The sequence below is a fragment of the Lipophrys pholis genome (genome assembly GCF_963383615.2).
Source record: "Lipophrys pholis genome assembly, chromosome: 11".
Lineage (NCBI taxonomy): Eukaryota > Metazoa > Chordata > Actinopteri > Blenniiformes > Blenniidae > Lipophrys > Lipophrys pholis.
The window spans coordinates 6,909,428-6,929,906 of record NC_137631.1 but is presented as its reverse complement, the minus strand read 5'-3'; the positions used below and the strand labels follow the sequence as shown (position 1 = coordinate 6,929,906).

Below are 20,479 nucleotides of genomic sequence, written 5' to 3'. Positions count from 1 at the left end.
GTTCAACAGAAGAAGTCGGAAGTACCCTGCTTCTGGAACCAAAGATTCACTCAGCCAAGAAAGAAAAAAAAATGTCCATCAAATAAAATAAAAGATTACTCTTATTAGAACACACTTATTCAACACTGATTTTATTGTGGATGCAATAGTAAATAAAATAAAAAAACGACACACAACAACAGCATCAGACTATATTTAGAGACTTGCTGGACATTTATGATGAATTGAATGTGAAGGAGCACACTGGATCTCAACAATTGTTAATACTTTTGTTTTGGGAGGATTAAGGTTCATGTCACTATGGGAGTCTACATTTTAAAGAGAAACATCAGTACTTTTGGGTTTAACTCGAATTGGAGTCTTCCTCTTTGAGAAAACAAATCAAGTTGAATTAAAGTTTCGCAGTGTGTCTATCTGTGATTGTGTGATGGTGCAGATCAGATTACCAGACACAGCCTGTGGACGTCTGCAGAAGAAGCCGTTTCCACACGTAGTGGGTGACGAACGTCGACGTTTCACTCCAACAAGGAGACAGGGGGCCGTGCATGACGATCGCGTGACGATCCACAGTGTCCCTGCACCTTTAAATGTTGAACCGCACCTTTTGGAGTGGCTCAAACTCTCCAAACGTCCAATTAATGTGTAGGTGGAGCGCAAGGGCGCACGGCGGAGCGCACAAGGAAGCGCGCGCGGATCAGGTTGTTTTCAGCTTGTCGGTGCAGAGAAACAGTGTGTCTGTGTTTTGCGATCCGGGTGCGTGAACAACAGCAACAATCTGGAAGTAAATCTCTGATGACAAGAGTGAGATCATGATTGAAGTGTCGATACCGTCCATGGAGAAGGAGGAGGACGAATCTGGGAAAACGAAAAAGGTGAGGACTCCTCTGCTCGTTCTCTTTGTTCCACGTGAAATGATAAACAGGCCGGCCAGAGACAGTGACGTCTCACTTCATTCGCCACCGCAACCTGCCACTGGTGTCATCAGGTGTGTCCGTTTACCTGCGCGCAGAGTGAAAGTGAACCGACCGGATCCTCCGCCGACACTTAAACACAACTCGCTGAAACTGAAGAGACATTATTCCGATTTCGTGATGAAGTTGCTTTAGTTAAAACTCACTAAATACACTGTAGTGGTGAACAGGGACGTGTCTATAAACTGTGGTGAAGAAACACCTTGGAGGTCCCGCAACTGAATGCACTGCATGCAGATATCAACACACAGCTTAGATTATACAAATAAGATAAAAAAAAAAAAAAAAAACCAACTCATTGTGAATAATGAGAAAATATTTTCCAGCTTTAAAAGTTGCAATCTAACAACTAAACTCTACAAGCCACTAAACAGACAGGAGTGAGGGTGTCCCAACATATTGTCTATTTACACATATAGTAGTGTTTTGGTTTCCATTAAAACAACAACAGTGCTCGGGGCCACTGAAAATGCAACTTTTTGAAAACGGCTCCCAAGGTGAAATTTTTTCGAAAATGCTCAGACTCCCATCGTTGTGTAAACGGAGGAAAACACATCTTTCTAGAAATGCTCAGGCTCCTTAGATGGTGTAAATGCTGCTACTGCTGATGTGCACCACTGCTGTAGTAACTAGTTCTCTTGCACATACTCGAGTAGATGGAAAATATAACAACAATGGCGGCCTCCAGAGTGGCAGGACTCCCGGCTTTATTTATTTATTCCCAGTCCAGCAGTTGCTGTCCTCTACAGGTCAGCCATCAAAGCCACCGATAAAAGAAAGTGTTCAGACTTCCAATCAAAGATTGATAGAAACAGAAAACTCATGGCAGCACTGCAGGGGGCAGTAATGAGCACAAAAACACACAGGCAGCCAATTTGAAAAATAGTGCAATATTTTAAAATGATTATATAATTCAGTGTGTTTTAGTAGTTGAAGAAATGGCCACAACACACACATGAGTTAATACAGATGACTGTAACTGTCTGATCGGAGGCTTTGGAGCGATATTGGTACTTTTAAGTAACGATGACGTCAACTTCAGAACAAATTGCTGTGAGTGAAAGATTTTGCTTTGGCCACCATGGACCACCAAGAAGACCACCACCACCACCTCCTCCTCATACTATTTAACCACTGTCCCATTAAGCCGCTGGACAGAATCTATCCCAGTTTTTTAAATTTCAAATTTAAATTTTATTCAAATTTCTCCCTTCCGAGCGAATTAGTAATATTTATCAATACTATCAACTGGGCAGATCCTGTGACTGAATGACACAGTAGCAGTCTAAACTAATTTAAAACAAATAATCTATTCTCAGTTCGCACCAAGTTTTTATCCTCCGATGAAGCTAAATTGCTCTTTGCCAACATATTTTAAGAGTTTTTCTTTGTTTTTCCTGCAGCTTTTCAGGGTCGAAGTGCTGTTCAATGAGCGGAAACACTTTGTGCTCAGAAGAAACAGTGAATTCCACAGTCTACACAGAAAGGTGCGTACAGTGGAGCTGCGAGGGGGCAAACGTTTATGTCCTCTGTTGTCGGGATTCACCGATACTGATACCAGTGTCATGTAAACGGGTCCGATACAACACTGAGTACTCGTACTCAGAAAAAGATCCCCGATACAACCCACCAGCATAACGCGCATCAACAGCGTTGCTGGTATGCATCAGAGACCAAGCGATTTAAGCGGTTTTGAGATTAATATTGATGACAATGACAACCTGTGAATTATGCCCTGTCAAGATATCAAGAGGAGGAGAAAGCCAGTTCGTACGACTCCGATGTTGAGTTACCCCGATGTCACTCATTTGTTCAACTGCTCCGTGGATCCGGGAGGATTTTACTTCGAGCCATGCTACGTGCTACATGCTAATGAGTTTTGGGGCTCACACACCAGCAATGCTGCATTTACTTAAGGTGCTGACTCTTCCTGCTCATGCTCCAGGAAAGAAAACAAAAACTTTTCCCCACCAGAAATCCTCAATACAACCCTGTCTCGGACGTGTGTAGACAATTCTGTGGACCTTAAGGCTTGGTTTCACCAAAGGATCACCACCTTGCAGTAGTTTGTGGCCTTGCATGTTTCAATGAGCCCTAGAGCTACGCTGACGAGAAGTTTGTCTCTTGGTAGAGTCGCCCATGCCAGATAGGTCACAGAGTAGAGTCCCAACGAAGCGTGATCCACTGGGCCTCCGGGTTGGGGTTTGGACACAGGACTAACAATCCCGTTCCTTACAACACTCCTGTTACAGAAACGGCAACAGAGGAAATCAGCACTACAGGGTGCGACAGGCTTCGAGAGACGTGGGGTGCTTCCAAATAGTCCCTCCTTTCTCCTTTCCTATCTACTTTTCCTTAACCCTATGTATGACATCACGGGGTTAAAGAAGGGTTAGGAGACTTCCTAAAGGCGATATTCCGACGCACCTGTGGAATCATACTCCTAGGAATTGGCAGTGGGGAATGCTGTAAGGACGCCACTGATGGGAAGATGGAAGTCTTGAACTCCAAAACTAATTGAGTGGTGATCCTATGTTGCTGCCCTACATGCCTGACGCCATTCATGGGCATAAGAATGGCTTGTTTTGTGCTCTGATATGCACAGTTAAGTATGGTACCTTTTTATAATGGAAGATGTGAGCACATACCTAAATCATGTACATACAAATTAATTCACCACAAATGACCGCCAGGAGAGCTGTGGGAACGTCGGAGGATGATCAGTGGAACCATGATGAGTCCTGGCGTCGTGGCGAAGGCTTTGAATCCTTTGACTTGGCCATTATATGGTGCAGTGTGTAGATTCTTCAGGGAAACGAATGAGTTTAATACATTGTGGTTTAAGGCTGCCGCGTCATAAAATGTGGAAAAAGTTGAGCACCTTTGGTACTTTGCAGATAACTGTACTTCAGTCACCCGTGACTCCATCGTGCCACACTTCCTCTCTGGGCGCTCCGTCATATGCTTTCGCCAAATCCACCTCCTTCTGGCCTCGTCTGTACTTCTCCATCTTCATTCTGACAGCAAAAATCACTTCTCTACCTCTCTTTCCTCGTATGAATCATCCATATTCACCTTTTCTTTTGAGCGAGCCTTCACTTCAAACATAAAAAAAAAGAAAATGGATGTCACAAACACAGATAGAAATGTGCTTCAGATGTCAGCCGTTATTAGTTTTCATTCAGATATGGAGAAATGTGAGTATAAAAAAAGTGAATATCTGTAGTTTTTCCATTAATCAGATCGTTTTACCACAAACCTGAACAATTCAGCAAAAAATAAACCAGAAAATTCTCGTACAAGATATCTTGAGAGCTGACACTCAACGACAAACTAATAAAACTTTGTGTAACAGTGACTCAGTCTGTCCATACGAATGCCCATGTACTTCGATAGGTCTGTGTGTGAGTGTGTTGTTTTAATACAAAAACAAACAGAACCCACTAACGGTCCAACATCTAAGAAATTTGACTACTTGCTTTGACATAGTGTACTTCTACTGAAATGAAGAATGAGTACATTTAGCAACTCTGGTGAACATAAATACAAATGTCCCTTTTTTTGGAAGTTTGAATTTATTTATTTATGTTAGATTGTGAAGAAAGCAGAAAACAGGCAAATGAATATGACTGAAGATCTGAAGAAATGAAAACCAACTACATACAAATGCAACTGGCTGAGACTTGTGACTTTTCTTCTGTTATTATGATTAAGGAAATAAACATTATAAGTCATTATCTTTGAAATTGTCATGAGTGGTGTTATTTAGACAATGACAAACGCACACTATGTAAAACGTCCATCCACATACAGCCTGTCACATAATGGCTTGTTTGGATAATACAGCTTGATAGAAGAGCAACATTAAGCTCCACCTACTGGAAACAATATGTAACTGCACCTCTCAAGGGATTAGATGTTACTTACAAACAGGAGAGAGAGTTTCTGTTTGTTTCACTCGGATTTTAGATGACGCTATAAATAACTTTTCAACCAGTTGGCACATGAGGATATTTTAAGAAACTCTAATGGTTTAATAAAAAATAGCAAATAGTAGATAGAAATTAACCAGAAATGATGTAAATGACCAAATAAGTGCAAACAATCCAAATCTATTGTTTGTATTCATCAAAGATGCAGTGTGTGTATATATATACACCATGAAATAGCCCAACAGTGGCTAAAAAACAAATGCAAAGTGCAACAATACATGTCAGCTTTGATTGCAGCTGTTTTTGTGTCCATTTCTTTAACCACTCATTGAAACATTCAACAATGGTCAATTTGTTAAAGAATATTTATAACATATTTATAATATCTTTGTGTCTTTTCTTTATAATTTAACTTTTTTGACTGTCATAAAAAAGACACCTAAAGGTAGTTTTTTTTTCTTTTTTAAGGTATTTGTAATGAAAGTCTGTTATAAAAGTGTCAAACTGACTGAAATGGCACTATATTTTACAACTGTGAGTTTAAGAATATATCTTAAAAGGCAGAAATTCTGACTGGATGTCTTCAAAAAGCTTTCATGATTCTGTTGTGTCTTCCTGATCAGCATGTGGGACTAATATCCTGCAGAAAGTGATGATGTGTTCTGTAACTTTAATGGACTTACAGTGGTTAGTTTTAACAAGAAAAAGCTGGAAGTAACCTTATATGGTGACTTGCCCCATAAAGGGTTAATGTGACTGCAGGCTTCTACGGTAGATAGGTGTGGGGTCCTTTCACTAAACGTGTTGCAGGTTCAGACATATTCTAGAAATCCCTTCAAGCTGAGCTTTAACTTTAACAGTCTCTTTTTTTTTTGCTGAATAGACAGTTTCTTGATGTGTCTCACCCACAGCTCAGGAAAATCATCCAGACCCCGGATTTCCCGAGCAAAAGAAACCCCCACCTGAGGACCAAACCTCTGGAGCAGAGGAGGCAGGAGCTGGAAGATTATATCCAGGTAAACTCGGAAAAATAGTGAATTATAATCATGTTTTTACCCATAAATCTTTGTCCAAAAAGCCAGAATCGAGACCTTTGAGTCACATTTTCCTCCACGGTGACTATCCGAAGCAATGAAATAGAATGTGGATCCCTGTTCATCAATAATGACAATAGTCTGACAAAGCTGATTCCTTCATGAAGCTTTTGTTTATTAAAAATGGCAGACGGTTTGTTTCCATCACTAAGGGCTCATGTACACAGCAATGATTTCAAGTGAAAATGCAAAACTTTCATTGCGTTTTGGATGAGCGAGAGAGAGATTAATCTCGGGGTCCGGCAGGGCGGCTTTACATGATGCACCTGAACGCATCACTCACAGCCGTCAGCTGCTGGAGTTCTGGACTACGAAAAGCAGCACAAGACGAGGTCCCAAAGAGCAGAAATATCACTTTTAGGGCAAGTTTTGGAGAAGCAGAGGCTCAAAGCAGCATGTATCTACATGCAGAAGTAGAATCTGGCGGCATGAAGCCAGTTAACTCGTAATAATCCATAAATTAGCCGAGTCATGTCTTAAGCCACAGGGTTCAAGGCTAGTGGAAAAAAGTAGCGGCTTATAGTCCAGAAATTACGGTAGTTCTTCTGCACATGTAGATGGGCAATAATGATGTTTCCTCCAGAGTGTCATGATTCCCAGTCCATACTCTCCTGGGACTTGGTAGTTTGATAGTTGAGAGTAATTTGTAATGGCAATGCAACTTAGTCATCTGTCCATACAAATGTCCGTGTTCTCGTCGTTGTTTATTGCGTAATTTTCTCGGTGCGCATGTGTTCCGTTACAAAATTATAATATTGTATGATTATCATTATTAGTATGTTATCATAACCATGATTATATGACGCACGTGTATTTCATTACAAAAACAAACGGCACCCACGAGTGGCACAACATGCTTACTCCATTGTTTTCAGTTGCTTTCTCTCTTGACATAGCAGCTTCTATGCATTAGAGCAGGGGTGTCAAACATGAGGCCCAAAACCGTCCCACAACAGGCTCCGGTCCGGGTCCAAGACCACCAAGCAAATAGGAAAAACAGCGATTTTCAAGCAGATATCTTAAGAGTAACGGACACAACACCACACCGACACCTGAGCTGAGATAGTGGCGATGCTGCCATGAAAGATAATAAACTACCATCACCACATGTTGTTGTTTCTTTGGACATTTCACTATATTGTGCACCAGAAGGTTTCACTAAAATTGGCTTCATGTGGAAATTGTTTGGTTTTGTGAACATATAGACATTTTCATTGTGTGTACTCTGCACCACAACAAACAAACTTTTCAAAATTACATTCAAAAGTTATTATGGCACTATTTTACCAGTTGGGCCCACTCAAGGTGGAATTGGACTGTGTGTGGATCCTGAACTAAAATGTGTTTGACACTCCTGCTCTGATGTGCGGTGAGAAATCTTTCCATTTATATTCGGCGACGAGCAACTTGTCTAAAAACAATTTTTTTTCTCCACGAAAAGACGCACCCTGGCTTGTTGAGTTATGGAAGATCACCGCACAGACCAGAACTGGATACAAATCCGAATGAATTCACAAAATCTCTCCTCTCCCGGATTGTAGTTTGCCAGGAAACAAAGTCAGCTTAATCTCTTGTTTCCCCTGTGGCACACCCGGCAATAACCAAGCAGAAACCTGAACTCCAATTCTGTTTCCATCTGCGAAACATGAATTTGATCTGATGTACAGTATGTATACATAAATCTGCTCATCTGGTCCTCATGAAGAATACGTTTGTCTTGCAGGACGTCATCTATCAGAACGAGGATGTGCCGCAGGTGCTGCTGGACTTCCTCCACCTCAAACACTTTCACACGGGGAACAAGGTCGGCAGCATGGAGTGAGTCCCGCCGTCTCCCTCGCACTTCTCTCTGCACCCGGAGATGTTGGGCTATATTCAGAGCCTTCTATTTTGGGATTGGGGGCAATGCAGCAACATGATAAAACTTCAGAAACATTGCCGACAGCAGCTCTTCGTCACCGAGGACACTGACAAGTTGATTTTAGTTGGATGACCAGATTTAATTCTAATTCCAAGCATTTTCTCATTCAAGGGAAACTAAATCAAACAGGGTTTGAAGGGCTAAGTGTATGTCTAAAGCGGGTTTCTTGGCCCAGCAATTCACCATCAAATTGTAAGAATAAAAATAAATAAAAAAAAATTATTTAAAAAAATTTTTTTTTTATTAAGAGTAGTGATGCCGTGAAAGATGGCCGACGAGCATTCGCCCCAACGCCAAGCTGTCAGCGTGAGTTTGTAAAAATACCCATAATGCAACAGCTCTAGAAGTATTTTGGGACATTTCACTGTATTTTGCACCAGAAGGTTTCATTCAAAATGGCTTTTTGTTGAGATTGTAGTCATTTTCACCCGTAATCATTTATTTATTTATTTATTTTGGAGAAAATATCGACATTTTCAACATGTATGTTTTGCGTCACCACAAAGAGAACCATTAAAGTTTAACTCTAAAGGCTATGACGGCACTGTTTGATCGATCCGTCCCACTCTGGATGAAACTGGGCTGTATGTGCTTCCTGAACTAAAACGCTCCTGACACCCCCGATCTAACAGTTTTGTGCTCTAATTCCAGATCACTTGATGACTTGGACAGCCAGGATTACAAGTAAGATTTTCACTTGAATTTGTGATTTTTGGGCAAAAATCTGCAGATGAATACATTATCTTGACGTTGACTGGAAAATTCCAGCCAAAACAGTTATTCTGTCAAATTACCTACATCAACACTCAAACCAGTGTCGCTGAGGCCTACGTTGGGTCTGGAGAAGACAAAGGTTCACATCATCCACGTTTCTCCCGAGAACCACGCATTCACTCAACTCCATCCTATATATATATATATATATATATATATAGGATGGAGTTGAGTGATATATACTGTGTGTATATATATATATATATATATATATATATATATATATATATATACACAGTATATATCAAACTTTGTCATTTTGATTTTTAACACTTCAACCCCAAACAGGTTGTGATTTTTATACATGGACATATACTGAACTGCTACAGTCACAACAAAGTAATGAAAAATTAACACACCAAATAAGAAATGCTGAAGTTGGAGGAACCGGAGTCGGATTGTAATTTAAGAGGTCGATGGTCGATGGTCGAAAACTTTCATTGCCTTCATTCGGTCACTTTTACACTGCACTTTTGAAAGTGGATCAAACCACCGCGACAGGGATGCATCACGTGTCGACTATTGCCCCGTTTTAACAACAACGTTTTCAAGTGAAAATGCAAAAAAAAAAAAAATTGTGTTGCATTTTGTGGGGGCGACTGAAAACGCAACTTTCTGAGAATGGCTGCCAAGGTGGAACTTTTTGAAAACACTCCGACTCAGTGGAAACGGAGGGGAAAATGCAAAATTGTTGAATACATTCTGACTCCAGCCACGTTTACACATACCCGGGTATTTAGAAAAACTGCTATTTTATTTCTTAACCTTGGTGTGAAAACCCGCTCAGTCCTGTTTCTGCTTCCTCTATCAGCTATCAGACGCCACATCAGCGAGTGATGGGATTCTTCCACGACCCGTATCTCTCCGATGGCACGTCAGGTAGGAAAATCTTCGACAGATACATTATGATCCACAATATTTAGTTGTGTGGGCGGGTGATAAACCCTGAGCTGTGTCTTGCAGGTCTCCCGGACGTTGTTGTCGACGGGGTTCTGCAGGGTTTTTACACGCCAGACGTCAGCTTCACTGCTCTCGGTCCAGTTCCTCCTATAGAGGCCTGAACATCAGCACCTCAAACACACAATACTGACCGACCTATCAAGGAATGCGTCAGCTGATGGAAAATAACATATACATGTAAAAAGTGTGTCTGAGGCCCGTGGGAGTGAAACCCAGCAACGCTCAGCTCACTGTGCAGCAGTTTGAAAATAACTGGTCTAAAGCCGTCATTTTCTTTTAAGTGGTCTTCAAACAGACTCCAGCCTGAACATAAGTCTGACTTAATATTAGCAACAATGGGGTTTTTTTTTAATGTCTCTTTAGCTTCATAAGTGGGGAATTACCTTTAAAACAAACCTTTTACTGAGCTGATCATGTTTTTGGAACTTTAAAATGTTGTTTTGTTTTGTTTTTTAAATGACTTTTTTTATATTACTTTTGTTAGTTTTTGGCTTATAGGGTTTCTGATTCGGAAGCATGCATGTACAATTTTTACCATTTTAGCTTTAAAATCATGTGACTACGAAGCACTTTTTTTATGCCACACAATGCTTTTGTATATTTGTATTTTAATAAAGTTTTAATGTGAATTCTAGTAAAGAATTCTCCGTGATTTCCAGTGGAAAATCTCCCCTGAACGCTGCGAGACATTTGATCATAGTGAACGGTCTGCACTGGGATGACATGACTGTCATGTAACTTTACAGGCACAAGAGCTGTAGCTCAAGTTTTAGTCCCCCCCCTCCCTAGCTGCCACACCTTGTGTCAACTGTGAGCAAAATACTTGACGTGCAGCAACAAGCGCTGGAGCCGGGACACGCAGGCTCACTCGCCTTACTAAAAGACTGAAAGTAGAGTTTGCTGCTCGGGTCACTTTGAGTTCTTGAGCTCCTCTCATGTACTCAGACTTCTTCTTACAGGTCAAACAGTTCACATCACAGTGTAGGTGGATTTAATAGCAGCTGCTTGTACTATTAAATATGAGTTCTTTGATTAAACTAATAATGGAGTACTACTAAACGAGTAGCATTATCAACAAGGCTCATTTTCCCTAAAATACTGGATCCGATTAGATCTTTATCTCCATTTACTTATAGGTACAAGGTGATTTTTTTTGTGTGTGTGAAAAGTGTGTCAAACTGTCAAAGTGTTTGTAAAGGAATAGAAATGGGCACTTGAACTCTTCATTGTACAATATAGACACTAAAATATGGGGAAATTAACAAAAAAAATGACAACATAAGTACAAAAAATATCGTGAAAGGTGAGAAAATGCACATAAAATTTATTTATACTGCACACTGTAGACTCTGCACATTATCATCCAGACAATTATTTCACTCGTTGCTTACTTTCATCTAGTATTTTATACATCTGAGCAAAGAAATATGACAATACTTCACGTGGATGAAAAGCCACAGGCTCATTTTATTATAATTCAAGCATTTGGACGATCAGAACGAAGCAGCTTCCTGTGTCCCTGTGTGCAAAAGGATGAGAATTTAATTTGTAGAATGACGATAAAGTAGAATTAAGAAGGACTGCCAAAGGAGGAGAAAACACATTAGAATATACATAAAGAACACTGCACTATTGCACCTCCAACAGATTGATTAATGTTTCAGATTACACCAGGAGAAGACTTGAGAGGAGGTGAATGTGCAAAATCACATGAAAGCCTCGCTTGATCTTCATAATGCTGAACAGATCTAGAACAGTCTATAATACTGCAGGAAAGAAAGTTACGATAACTTATTGGTTGACCTAAAAATATGTCAGCGATGTGACACTTTCTACAGAAATATTTAACTCTGAAACTTATTCCCAGATTTTCCCGTGAAGCTACTGTCCACGGCGAAGATAATGGAGTGTTTTAAAAGTGATGCTTTCAGGAGGCGGAGTATACTTTTTCAAATGTGATTTCCCTAACAAAGCAGATGGGATTTTGGTGTAAAACACAAAAGAATCTTCCCTCTTTAATGCCAGGAGGCTTCATAATGATACTTTTGAACTTTCACTGGTACTTTTATTTAGTTATTGCACATATATTGTCCTCTATCATTTCTATTTGCAGAAAACAATACTCTCTAACTCATTAAGAAATGGCAAATATCTGGAGTTATGAAAAATAGTTTATCTTGACGTGTTAATGGCCTGAGTTTGACACTCTGTTCAAAACATCATGTACCGTATACGTACGAAGGATGGTGCTACCTTTACGTGTCATGGTTAAAATTAGAGTTCACCTCAGCCTGCCCCCAGTACAGAACATTAGCCGACATTGGTCCAAGTTAAGCTTTTGGAAATACATCTTATCGTAGTTGAAGCACATACAAATCAAATTATTCACATCACAATTTGACTTTTTTCAAAAGCCCTGCTTTTCCGTTTGCTGAAATTGGAATTTGCTGATGCTCATAAACAACATACAGGAACAGCTAATGTACATTTAAGTGGCGTGTGACTGCGCAGTTTACATCAGGATCACCATAATTTAATACATGCACAAGGATGAATATGTTTTGTTGAAATAGCGGCTGACATTAAGTTAAGATTAAGTTACCTGTCCGGTCATTAAACAAATCACAGACCTTACGTGAACGCAGCATGTACCCCGGACCGGCGCATGCGCAATACTGGCGGACGGATGCCGCGGCTCGGCGCTTGGCTGTGCTGCTTCTCCGGTGTTCCTCCGCCCTCCTCCACTGCTCCTCCTCCTCCAATTACCGGTACCTACAGACGCTCACTTCTTCACCGAGCTGACCTTCCACCGGCGGAATCCACCGGACTGGATGCCCACAGAGTGCCTGCGCCGGACCCCGGTTCCCCTTCCGGAGTAAAACTAACTTGAAGCCCGCACGGTGTCGGTACGTGCCGCTAACTCCTCCAAACTGTCCGTCGGCTTTTGGCTGCTTCTTCCCCCCACCCCTATAAAAAAAAAAAAAAAAAAATGGCCAGTTGTGTCTCCGTGTCGGATTACGTCGCTAAATTGGCTAAACCCGTCAGACTGAAGCGGCTTGTTCGTGTCAGATTAGCTGGAATAAAGTAGGAAGGGACAGTTGCTGCTGTTAGCCTGTTAGCTTAGCAGGCTGAACGTGTCCACGTTAGCAGTAACTTAACCCGGTGAGCTCTCCTCACACCGGGGACCGAGCTGCGGATCAGCGGGAGGTGGGAGGAGAGCTCCCCGGGGGACCGAGCTGCAAGCTCGGTCCCCCGGGGAGCTCTTCCTCCTGTAACATACCTGGAGCTCTGCCTCTCGACACACTGCTCAAACATCCATTACTGCTCACTCTGTGCTGCTGAATCCACTAAACTCTTCATCACTTCAGCCACTCGAAGGGTCTGACTGAAAGATTTCAGGGTTTGTGTGGGTTCAGTTGGAAGTGTCCACTTCGAGAATTAAAGTTTACTTGAAAGAGGCTGAAAACTAAATGGAAGAAATGAAGTTAAACAGATCCTGTGTCTGTTTTAACAAGTCCATCAAACGTTTCATTAATCTGCTGCTAGAACCCATTTCTATTTAAAGGGACTTGATCAGGTCTAAGGCCTCCGGGGCTGAACATTAACTTGCATGTAGTTACTGTCATATCAACATGCACAATGTACACACCACAAAAGACTGGCAATCATTTGTTTCATTGCTCTCAAAACTCAAATTTACAATTTGAATACAAAAGCCACCACATGAGGTGGTTGACTCATTTCTCAGTTTTAATTAATTGACAGTATTAAGTATTTCATATCTGGTGGCCACAGGACAGAGGTCATAACATTACAACTATGGAAGAATTTCCCCCAAAAAAGTCAACAAAATGTTTTATAATCTGAGAAGCTGCAGGTGAACGTGTGATGGACGGGTAAAACAAACTGCCGGTGCAATTCAGGAGCAAGAGAAAGAGAACTGTTATTTGGAAGAATCGTGATTAACATACCCAGGATATCTCTCCGCTACCTGGTTAACTCACCCAGACATGGTGATCCTGATAAGTGTTAACAAGAAGCTGGTTCACAGGAAAGGGGCGGAGTTTGTGGCGTCTGTCCAGTCGCAGACATCGAGAAACCCTTCAGAGCAGTAATGGAAGATGAATTATTCTCAGAAGATTGGAAGAATTCAAAGGCATCCACCAGGCTAAAAGTAACACTGTTTCTGCATCAAAAGCCAGAAAATCCCCTATATGGTATCGTGTAACCTCGTGAGATTATACAACATTAACTCATCTGACAATATAAATGGACATCGCGTCACTGATCACTCAATTTCACATTTTTATGGCACAAACGTGTCCTATATTTTCCATTGAGTAATTCTGAGGCTCCGCGTGTGAGCGAGTTTTGTGTCGGAATATTTCCTCTTCAGCGTGACGGCACGAGTAGTTCTGCTTTCCATAAATTCATGCTTCTGCAGTTGTCAGGTTTGTCCATTATTATTAACCTCATTATTACAGGTCAAGCCTCATGAAGCTAAACAGACTTGGAAACAAGTCAAGAACAAGATCATCCTTCAAAGCTTCAGTGACGAGGAGTTATTTTATCATGTCAAAAAGATCGCTCTTTAAACTTCCTCTCCTGTGTTTGTGTGTGTGTGTGTGTGTGTGTTTTCATTACAAAAACAACCAACATCGCCAACTTGTGGACTGGCATGCAAACTACATAATTTTCAGTATTTCTGCGTAAACAGACATCGTTTTCAAAACATTGCCATGTAAACGTGAAACTATTCCCAAACGGAATCTCAGAAAGGATTAGAGTTAATGTCTTGGATTAACAACATTCACGAACTAGCGTAGAATTCGGATCGTGAATAAAATGTCAACGAGGACTTTTGTTTTGAAATGTTTCGACCGGATGCGTCTGGCAGTCCCTTTCTGTTTTGAGTTCCTTTCAATTTAACATTTGTTCGTTCATGCCCTTTGTCGCTGACTTTCTCTCTGGAAGATCTTGCTGCAGATATTTTACCACACTGCCGCCTAGTGGCCAAAAGGAGGAAGCAGCTATTTTTCTTTAGTTACCTTTGATGAGCACACTGTGTGTGTGTTTCTGTTGATGCCAGACTGTGAAATCGAAGAAATCCATTTTTCAATCTGTAGTCCGCATTATCACAATATCTTGATTCACTCGCTGTGCGTCTGTTTCGCGAGGGGCTTCAGGCTCTTCAGAAAGCAGCAGCAACACAAAGCGATGAGTGTGCTGGGAAGGACTGACCAGCCCTTGTGTGTGTGTGTGTGTGTGTGTGTGTGTGCGTGTGTGTGTGTGTGTGCGTGCACAGGAGTGTGTGGAAGCATCATGTGGAGGAAGGCTTCAGCAGCGGCCCTGCTGGCGTTGGCCGTTGGATATTTCTACTACGGCAGCCCGGAGCTGCCGGAGCACATCCTGCGGTACGTCAGCCTGCCAGGCCTCCAGACGTCCACGTCGCCTCCGAGCGGCCTGGAGGAGGTGATCTCCTCCGCCTGGGAGGCCCTCATAACCTTACCCAGCCGGCAGTGGAGCAAAGTGGCAGTGGGGTGAGTCACTGGGTGGAGACAGTTCACGTCTTTGTTTTTGTCCTTTTGTGATGCGGAGAGAACCACCGTCATGAATCAGGGTAAATCCAGACGGCGAAACAGACCGCTACTCAGAGATAAATAGGATTTTATTGCTTCTGATGGGGTGTACAAGGTGATTCTGGCCTGTGGAGGACTGTCGCTCTCCGCCTGTGGCATTCGATCATAACAGGGCGGCGAAACATAAAGTCTGTGGGTCGAAAGCAGCCGTTAGAAAGTATAACGTTTCCACTGGAGAATTTTCCTCGTAAGAAAACCTCAGAGAGACAAAATACACAGGAATCTCACTGTACATTACTACATTATTCTTGCAAGAAGCGACAAAGTCACAATACAACCGTTGTATGATTGTCCAGGAGTTTGTCTAACTCAGACAGCACCTTCTTAAAGGCTGAGTTGTTTTCAGCCTGCATTGAAGAACACCAAATGCAGCACAGAGGTTCCAAGAGTGCTGACACAGGTCCTCCTTGAACACAGACTGCAAAAATACACATCATTCTTTATGAGACAAAACAAGATTTCCCTAACAACAGTGCTTTCATAGCTTCCGTCACCTGAGCTGAAACCGCAGCACTGAGCAGTTGTAGCAGTGACGGGGTGAATGTGTCTGCAGGGTGAATGCCTGCGTGGACGTGGTGGTGTCCGGAGTGGGCCTGCTGCAGGCTCTGGCTGTGGATCCCGGCGCCGGCTCAGACCACGAAGTGCTGCACTCCAAGGAGGACCTGAAGGAGGCCTTCATCCACTACATGGGCCGCGGTGCGGCGGCCGAGCGCTTCTTCAGCGACCAGGAGGTCTTCCACAGGATCGCCCGCGCCGCCGCAGAGTACCCCGGTGCGAAGGCAAGGCTCGCTCCTCCCAGGGATTCACCAATGTGATCGTTCTGTGGTCGCCTGTCTGACCGTTCTGTTGTGCTCCTCCAGCTGTACGTGGGAGGAAACGCCGCCCTCATCGGCCAGAAGTTCGCCACCTACCCCGACCTGATGGTACTCTTGTCAAACCTCTTCTGCGTCTTCTTCTCTCGTTCTTCATAAAACCGTGGGAACCTTCCATCAGTGTGAACGTTTCCCGCCCACAGGTTCTGCTGTGCGGCCCAGTCGGTCCTAAACTTCACGAGATGCTGGATGAGCAGATCGTCGTCCCTCCAGAATCGCTCCAGGAGACAGACGAGTACCACCTCATCCTGGAATACAAAGCAGGTGACGGCGAGGAAGCAGCCGCCCGGTCAGTATCCGTCTCCTCGGCGAGATTCTTCAGGTGACGGAACAATGTGTTCGACCCCGCAGGCGAACAGTGGGGCTCCACGCAGGCGCCGCAAGCCAACCGCTTCATCTTCTCCCATGACGTGTCCAACGGCGGCATGAGCTCGCTGGAGACCTTCGTGGCCAGTCTGGAGGAGTTCGAGCCCGACCTGGTTGTCCTGTCGGGGCTGCACATGATGGAGGGGCAGGGCCGAGCGCTGTGGGAGCAGAGGCTGAAAGAGGTCAACTCTTTATTTCAACGTAGGATCGTTTCCTTTTCTAACCTGTACATAGGGAGAAAGAGTTAATCACCTCAACCAATCCAATTGGATTTATGTTATTTTGTACATTCAGATAAGAGACATCGAATTTTTTTTCAAACATTCGTCAGCTGCACATTTTGTGTATTACAAATCCAGCTGCCTATATCAAGATTACTTTGCATGTGCATTCAAAGTTCAATTTTGCTAAAACTTATGTCATCCAATATGGCTGCAGCAGCAGGACGTCAACCCTAAACCTTCCATTACAAATCTTGTATTTCAAATTTAGTTAATTCAGTTCAAATTGCAGTGTTTTGATATCAACATTTAATATATCACAAACAAATTTCTATCATATCTCACTAGAAATTGCAGAAGTTTGTAATTTAATGGCTTCTTTTGATGAACCAAAGTTAAAAAAAAACAACATACTAACATAAACTGTGTTGACTTTCTGAACCATGCAACCAACATTTCACTTTGTGTCTCCTCCGCAGGCGGTGGCGGCCATATCTGACATCCCCAGAGACATTCCCATCCACCTGGAGCTAGCGAGCCTGACCGACAAAGACTTCATGAACAGCATCATGCAGGAGGTACATGTGGGAAAGAGTCCTGAAAGGCGGAGCGGGAGGACGCGCTCGGACCTCCGCGAATGTGACTAAAGCCTTCCTCTCTCTGCTTCTCGTTAGCAGGTTATGCCCATCGTGAGCTCCATCGGGCTGAACGAGCAGGAGCTGCTCTTCCTGTCCCAGGCCGGGGCGGGGCCGCACGCCGAGCTGTCCGCCTGGAAGGGCGTCCCGGACGTGGGGCGGGTCAGCGACATCCTGCTGTGGATCCTGGAGGAGCACGGCCGCAGCGACCCGTCGTCCGAGGCCGACCTCACCCGCATCCACTTCCACACGCTGGCCTACCACATCCTGGCCACGGTGGAGGGGCACTGGGGCAACCAGGCGGCGGCGGTGATGGCGGGAGCGCGGGTGGCCAGCAGCCAGGCGTGCGGCCTGCGCTCGGTCGACGTCAGCAAGGTGGAGCTCAAAGCGCCGCTGGAGTTCTCCAGCTCCCACGGCGAGCCGCGGGAGGCGCTGATCCTCGACCCGGCCGAGCCCGTCACCGTGTGGCGCCGCGGGAACGTCACCTTCCACTTCACGCCGGTGCTGGTGTGCAGACACCCGCTTCGGACAGTCGGGCTCGGGGACGCCATCTCGGCGGAGGGACTAGTTTACTCCGAGGTGAAGAGCCCGCAGCCGTTCTGAGGCCGCTGTCCTGGAGAAGAGCCGAGACGCTGCAGTCGTGAGGCCGGAGTCACATGACCCTGGCGTCCTCTGGAAGGAGAAGGCGACGGTTTGGAATCCTGCCGGACGGCTCTTCCTCCTCCTTCTCCTCCTCTTCCTCCTCCTCCTTTAAGGCTGGGCCTGAGCCAGCGGTGAGGAGAAGCGACTCTATGCACCGCACACAGCTCGAAGCCATCGACACAAACTCCAAAGAATTCCCTGGGCTCAGCTAATTCACTTTGACCTGCATATCTCCAGTATGCTGTGCCTTGAGAGAACAACAACTATCATCATCGAGTCGTGGGACTAACTGGAAGTGCTCTAGTCTCCGCGGTAACCGCCATGCTATCCGTTTCTTGTCGGTAGAAAACTCGAGAAATCGTCCCACCACAGTATTTCTCAGCGTCTGACTCGAACACGTGTAGTAACTCTTCTCTCTATACTTGATGTTTATTCTTATTTGTCCCAAGAGGATGTGATGACTATGCTTTTTTTTTTTATATATATATATATATTTTGACCAAAACACTCCCAAAACATAAAGATGTTTGGAAACGCAACAACATCTTTCCTTTTTTCTTTAATCACACTTTAAAACTCTCAGATTATGGAGCAGATCCTTACGTATGCAGTGAAACTCGGCAAGCTAATTAACATAAGAGCCGCTGGAGGAAAGCAGCCGTAGGCCGCATGTTATCAGGGTTATTGTACTTTTGTTCTTTTCTGTTCTTAATTGTACAGCCGATTCTCAGCCTTAACATCTTATTGTTTTCTCTTCATGCAAAGTTAATGGGTTCAAAAAGCCCAACGGATCCAAAAGCCTGCTCTGTTTTGGATCTGCTGAGTTTTTCCCCCCCTCACTCAAAGAAATTATGTTTTTTTATTTTTTTGCCTGAGTTTTGTTTGTGGATATTGGCCCCGACATCTTCTTTGGTCCCTCTGGGTGTTTACATGACGTTTTCAAGTGAAAATGCAAAACGTTTCTTGAGTTTGGCGTGTCCGTTTTCCTCCTGGGACCTGGTAGTTTTCTGGCCGAGAGTCGCCCTGAACAGCAATCCTACTTCGTCTGTCCATACGGATGTCCACCACCATTGTTATTGTTTGTAGCGTGTTGTTCTCTGCGCTCTTGTGTGGTTTCGTTACAAAAACAACCAACAGCACCTGCTAGTGGCCCAACATGAAAACGATCTCGTTTTCAGCGTTTGGGCCATTTCATGTGTCGACAGATATCGCTTTCGAAACATTGCCATGAAGATGCTAAACTTTTTCCGAAATTAAAACTTGAAACATGTGTAAACGGGGCCTTTATCCACTTGTCGGCGATCTTTTTTTTTTTTTTTTTTTATATATAATATAAATCCAAACTTGACAAATCCTCACATGCTGATGCATTCTGTGTTGTAGGATGAAATGCAAACTCTACTGAGCCTTTATTAAATACATCTTATCCGATACCCTTTTGAAAACATACAGAGCAGAAATTAACTACCGTATTTTCCGGACTATAAGTCGCTTTTTTGCTTATTTTGCTGATCATGTGACTCAATTTTCAAAAATAGGAATAAATCAGTGAATCTTATCAACCACTAGATGGCACTGTGACAAAATGCTGCTCAAATAACACAGTAAAACCTCAAATATTACCGTATTTGATATCGCAAGAAATAAATCAATAAATAACTACAGAACAAAATTCAAGCTAAAAATTTCTAAACTGCTTGTTTGCCGAGGATTATCTACGCCATGCAGAAATTAATATCTTGTACACCAGTGCAAATTATCACTGTGTTTTATAGTCCAGAAAATATGGTAATCCTGTCACGGCAAAACCCAACGCTCATCTTTACCCAACTGTAATTTTCTAGCACTCACTGCTTCGTTTTGATTGTTGGTTTAAGTTCTTTGGAGGGAAAGTTATTAGAGTCTGGGGAAACAACCAAGAATCTCCAATTTGTCAATTCATGAGCCAGAAGTGCTAAAAATGATCATGGAGTTGCCATGCGACGACACTGCCTGGAAATTCTACAAAACAAAACGATCCATCAATCCACCATGAGCCTCCTCAGCTCAGAAATCCACCCCGCCTCCTGACCAGTTATTTGACGCACCTGCATTGTGATAGTTGTACAATACCTAAGTGTCAGAACTGTGATTGTATACCTCAAACTGCCTCGAAAGGCATGCAATAATAATAATAGTCTTAATGCAAACGTACAAGGAAAAGAAGCTGCGTTTTGTCAAAACAGAAGTTGTTTTTTTTGCACTAGTAGACGTTGCAGGTGAATGTAATCTTAACTCCAAACCCCGATGTTTAGCAAGTACAATCTGTTTCTCATTACATACTCCGTGTCTCATGTTGTTATGTAACTGTCGACAACTCATTTATTTGTAGTTTGTCATTAAAAAAAAAAAGTGTACACAGTCTTTGTTTGGTTGTGGTGGTATGGATTATTGTACTGGTTTGTCCTTATTT

The 20,479-nt window shown here is 43.2% G+C and overlaps 2 protein-coding genes across 3 annotated transcripts; both read left to right on the top strand.

Moving 5' to 3' along the window:
• The first annotated feature begins 447 nt into the window (after positions 1-447).
• On the top strand, positions 448-10,863 carry snx22 (sorting nexin 22). The gene is made up of 7 exons (XM_080475995.1): positions 448-872; positions 2,375-2,458; positions 5,815-5,919; positions 7,721-7,815; positions 8,570-8,602; positions 9,504-9,571; positions 9,656-10,863. The coding sequence occupies exons 1-7, from the start codon at positions 810-812 to the stop codon at positions 9,751-9,753; spliced, it is 546 nt and encodes a 181-aa protein (XP_080332121.1). The 5' UTR covers positions 448-809; the 3' UTR covers positions 9,754-10,863.
• Positions 10,864-12,424: 1,561 nt separating this feature from the next.
• On the top strand, positions 12,425-20,115 carry adpgk (ADP-dependent glucokinase). Of its 2 annotated transcripts, none has more exons than XM_080475994.1 (8): positions 12,425-12,558; positions 14,958-15,192; positions 15,845-16,070; positions 16,152-16,214; positions 16,307-16,427; positions 16,515-16,711; positions 17,230-17,328; positions 17,428-20,115. In XM_080475994.1, exons 2-8 carry the CDS (start codon positions 14,975-14,977, stop codon positions 17,986-17,988), a joined length of 1,485 nt encoding a protein of 494 aa, XP_080332120.1. In that variant the 5' UTR covers positions 12,425-12,558; positions 14,958-14,974; the 3' UTR covers positions 17,989-20,115. The 2 variants fall into 2 exon arrangements, with proteins under 2 accessions (XP_080332120.1, XP_080332119.1); XM_080475993.1 differs by having other exon boundaries at positions 17,425-20,115.
• The last annotated feature ends 364 nt before the right edge of the window (positions 20,116-20,479 follow it).

Coding starts and splice junctions, on each gene's coding strand:
- adpgk (XM_080475993.1), top strand. CDS start 14,975: ATGTGGAGGAAGGCTTCAGCAGCGGCCCTGCTGGCGTTGGCCGTTGGA. Junction 15,193..15,844: donor TGGAGCAAAGTGGCAGTGGG/GTGAGTCACTGG, acceptor ATGTGTCTGCAG/GGTGAATGCCTGCGTGGACG. Junction 17,329..17,424: donor TGAACAGCATCATGCAGGAG/GTACATGTGGGA, acceptor GCTTCTCGTTAG/CAGGTTATGCCCATCGTGAG.
- snx22 (XM_080475995.1), top strand. CDS start 810: ATGATTGAAGTGTCGATACCGTCCATGGAGAAGGAGGAGGACGAATCT. Junction 2,459..5,814: donor TCCACAGTCTACACAGAAAG/GTGCGTACAGTG, acceptor TCTCACCCACAG/CTCAGGAAAATCATCCAGAC. Junction 9,572..9,655: donor TCTCTCCGATGGCACGTCAG/GTAGGAAAATCT, acceptor TGTGTCTTGCAG/GTCTCCCGGACGTTGTTGTC.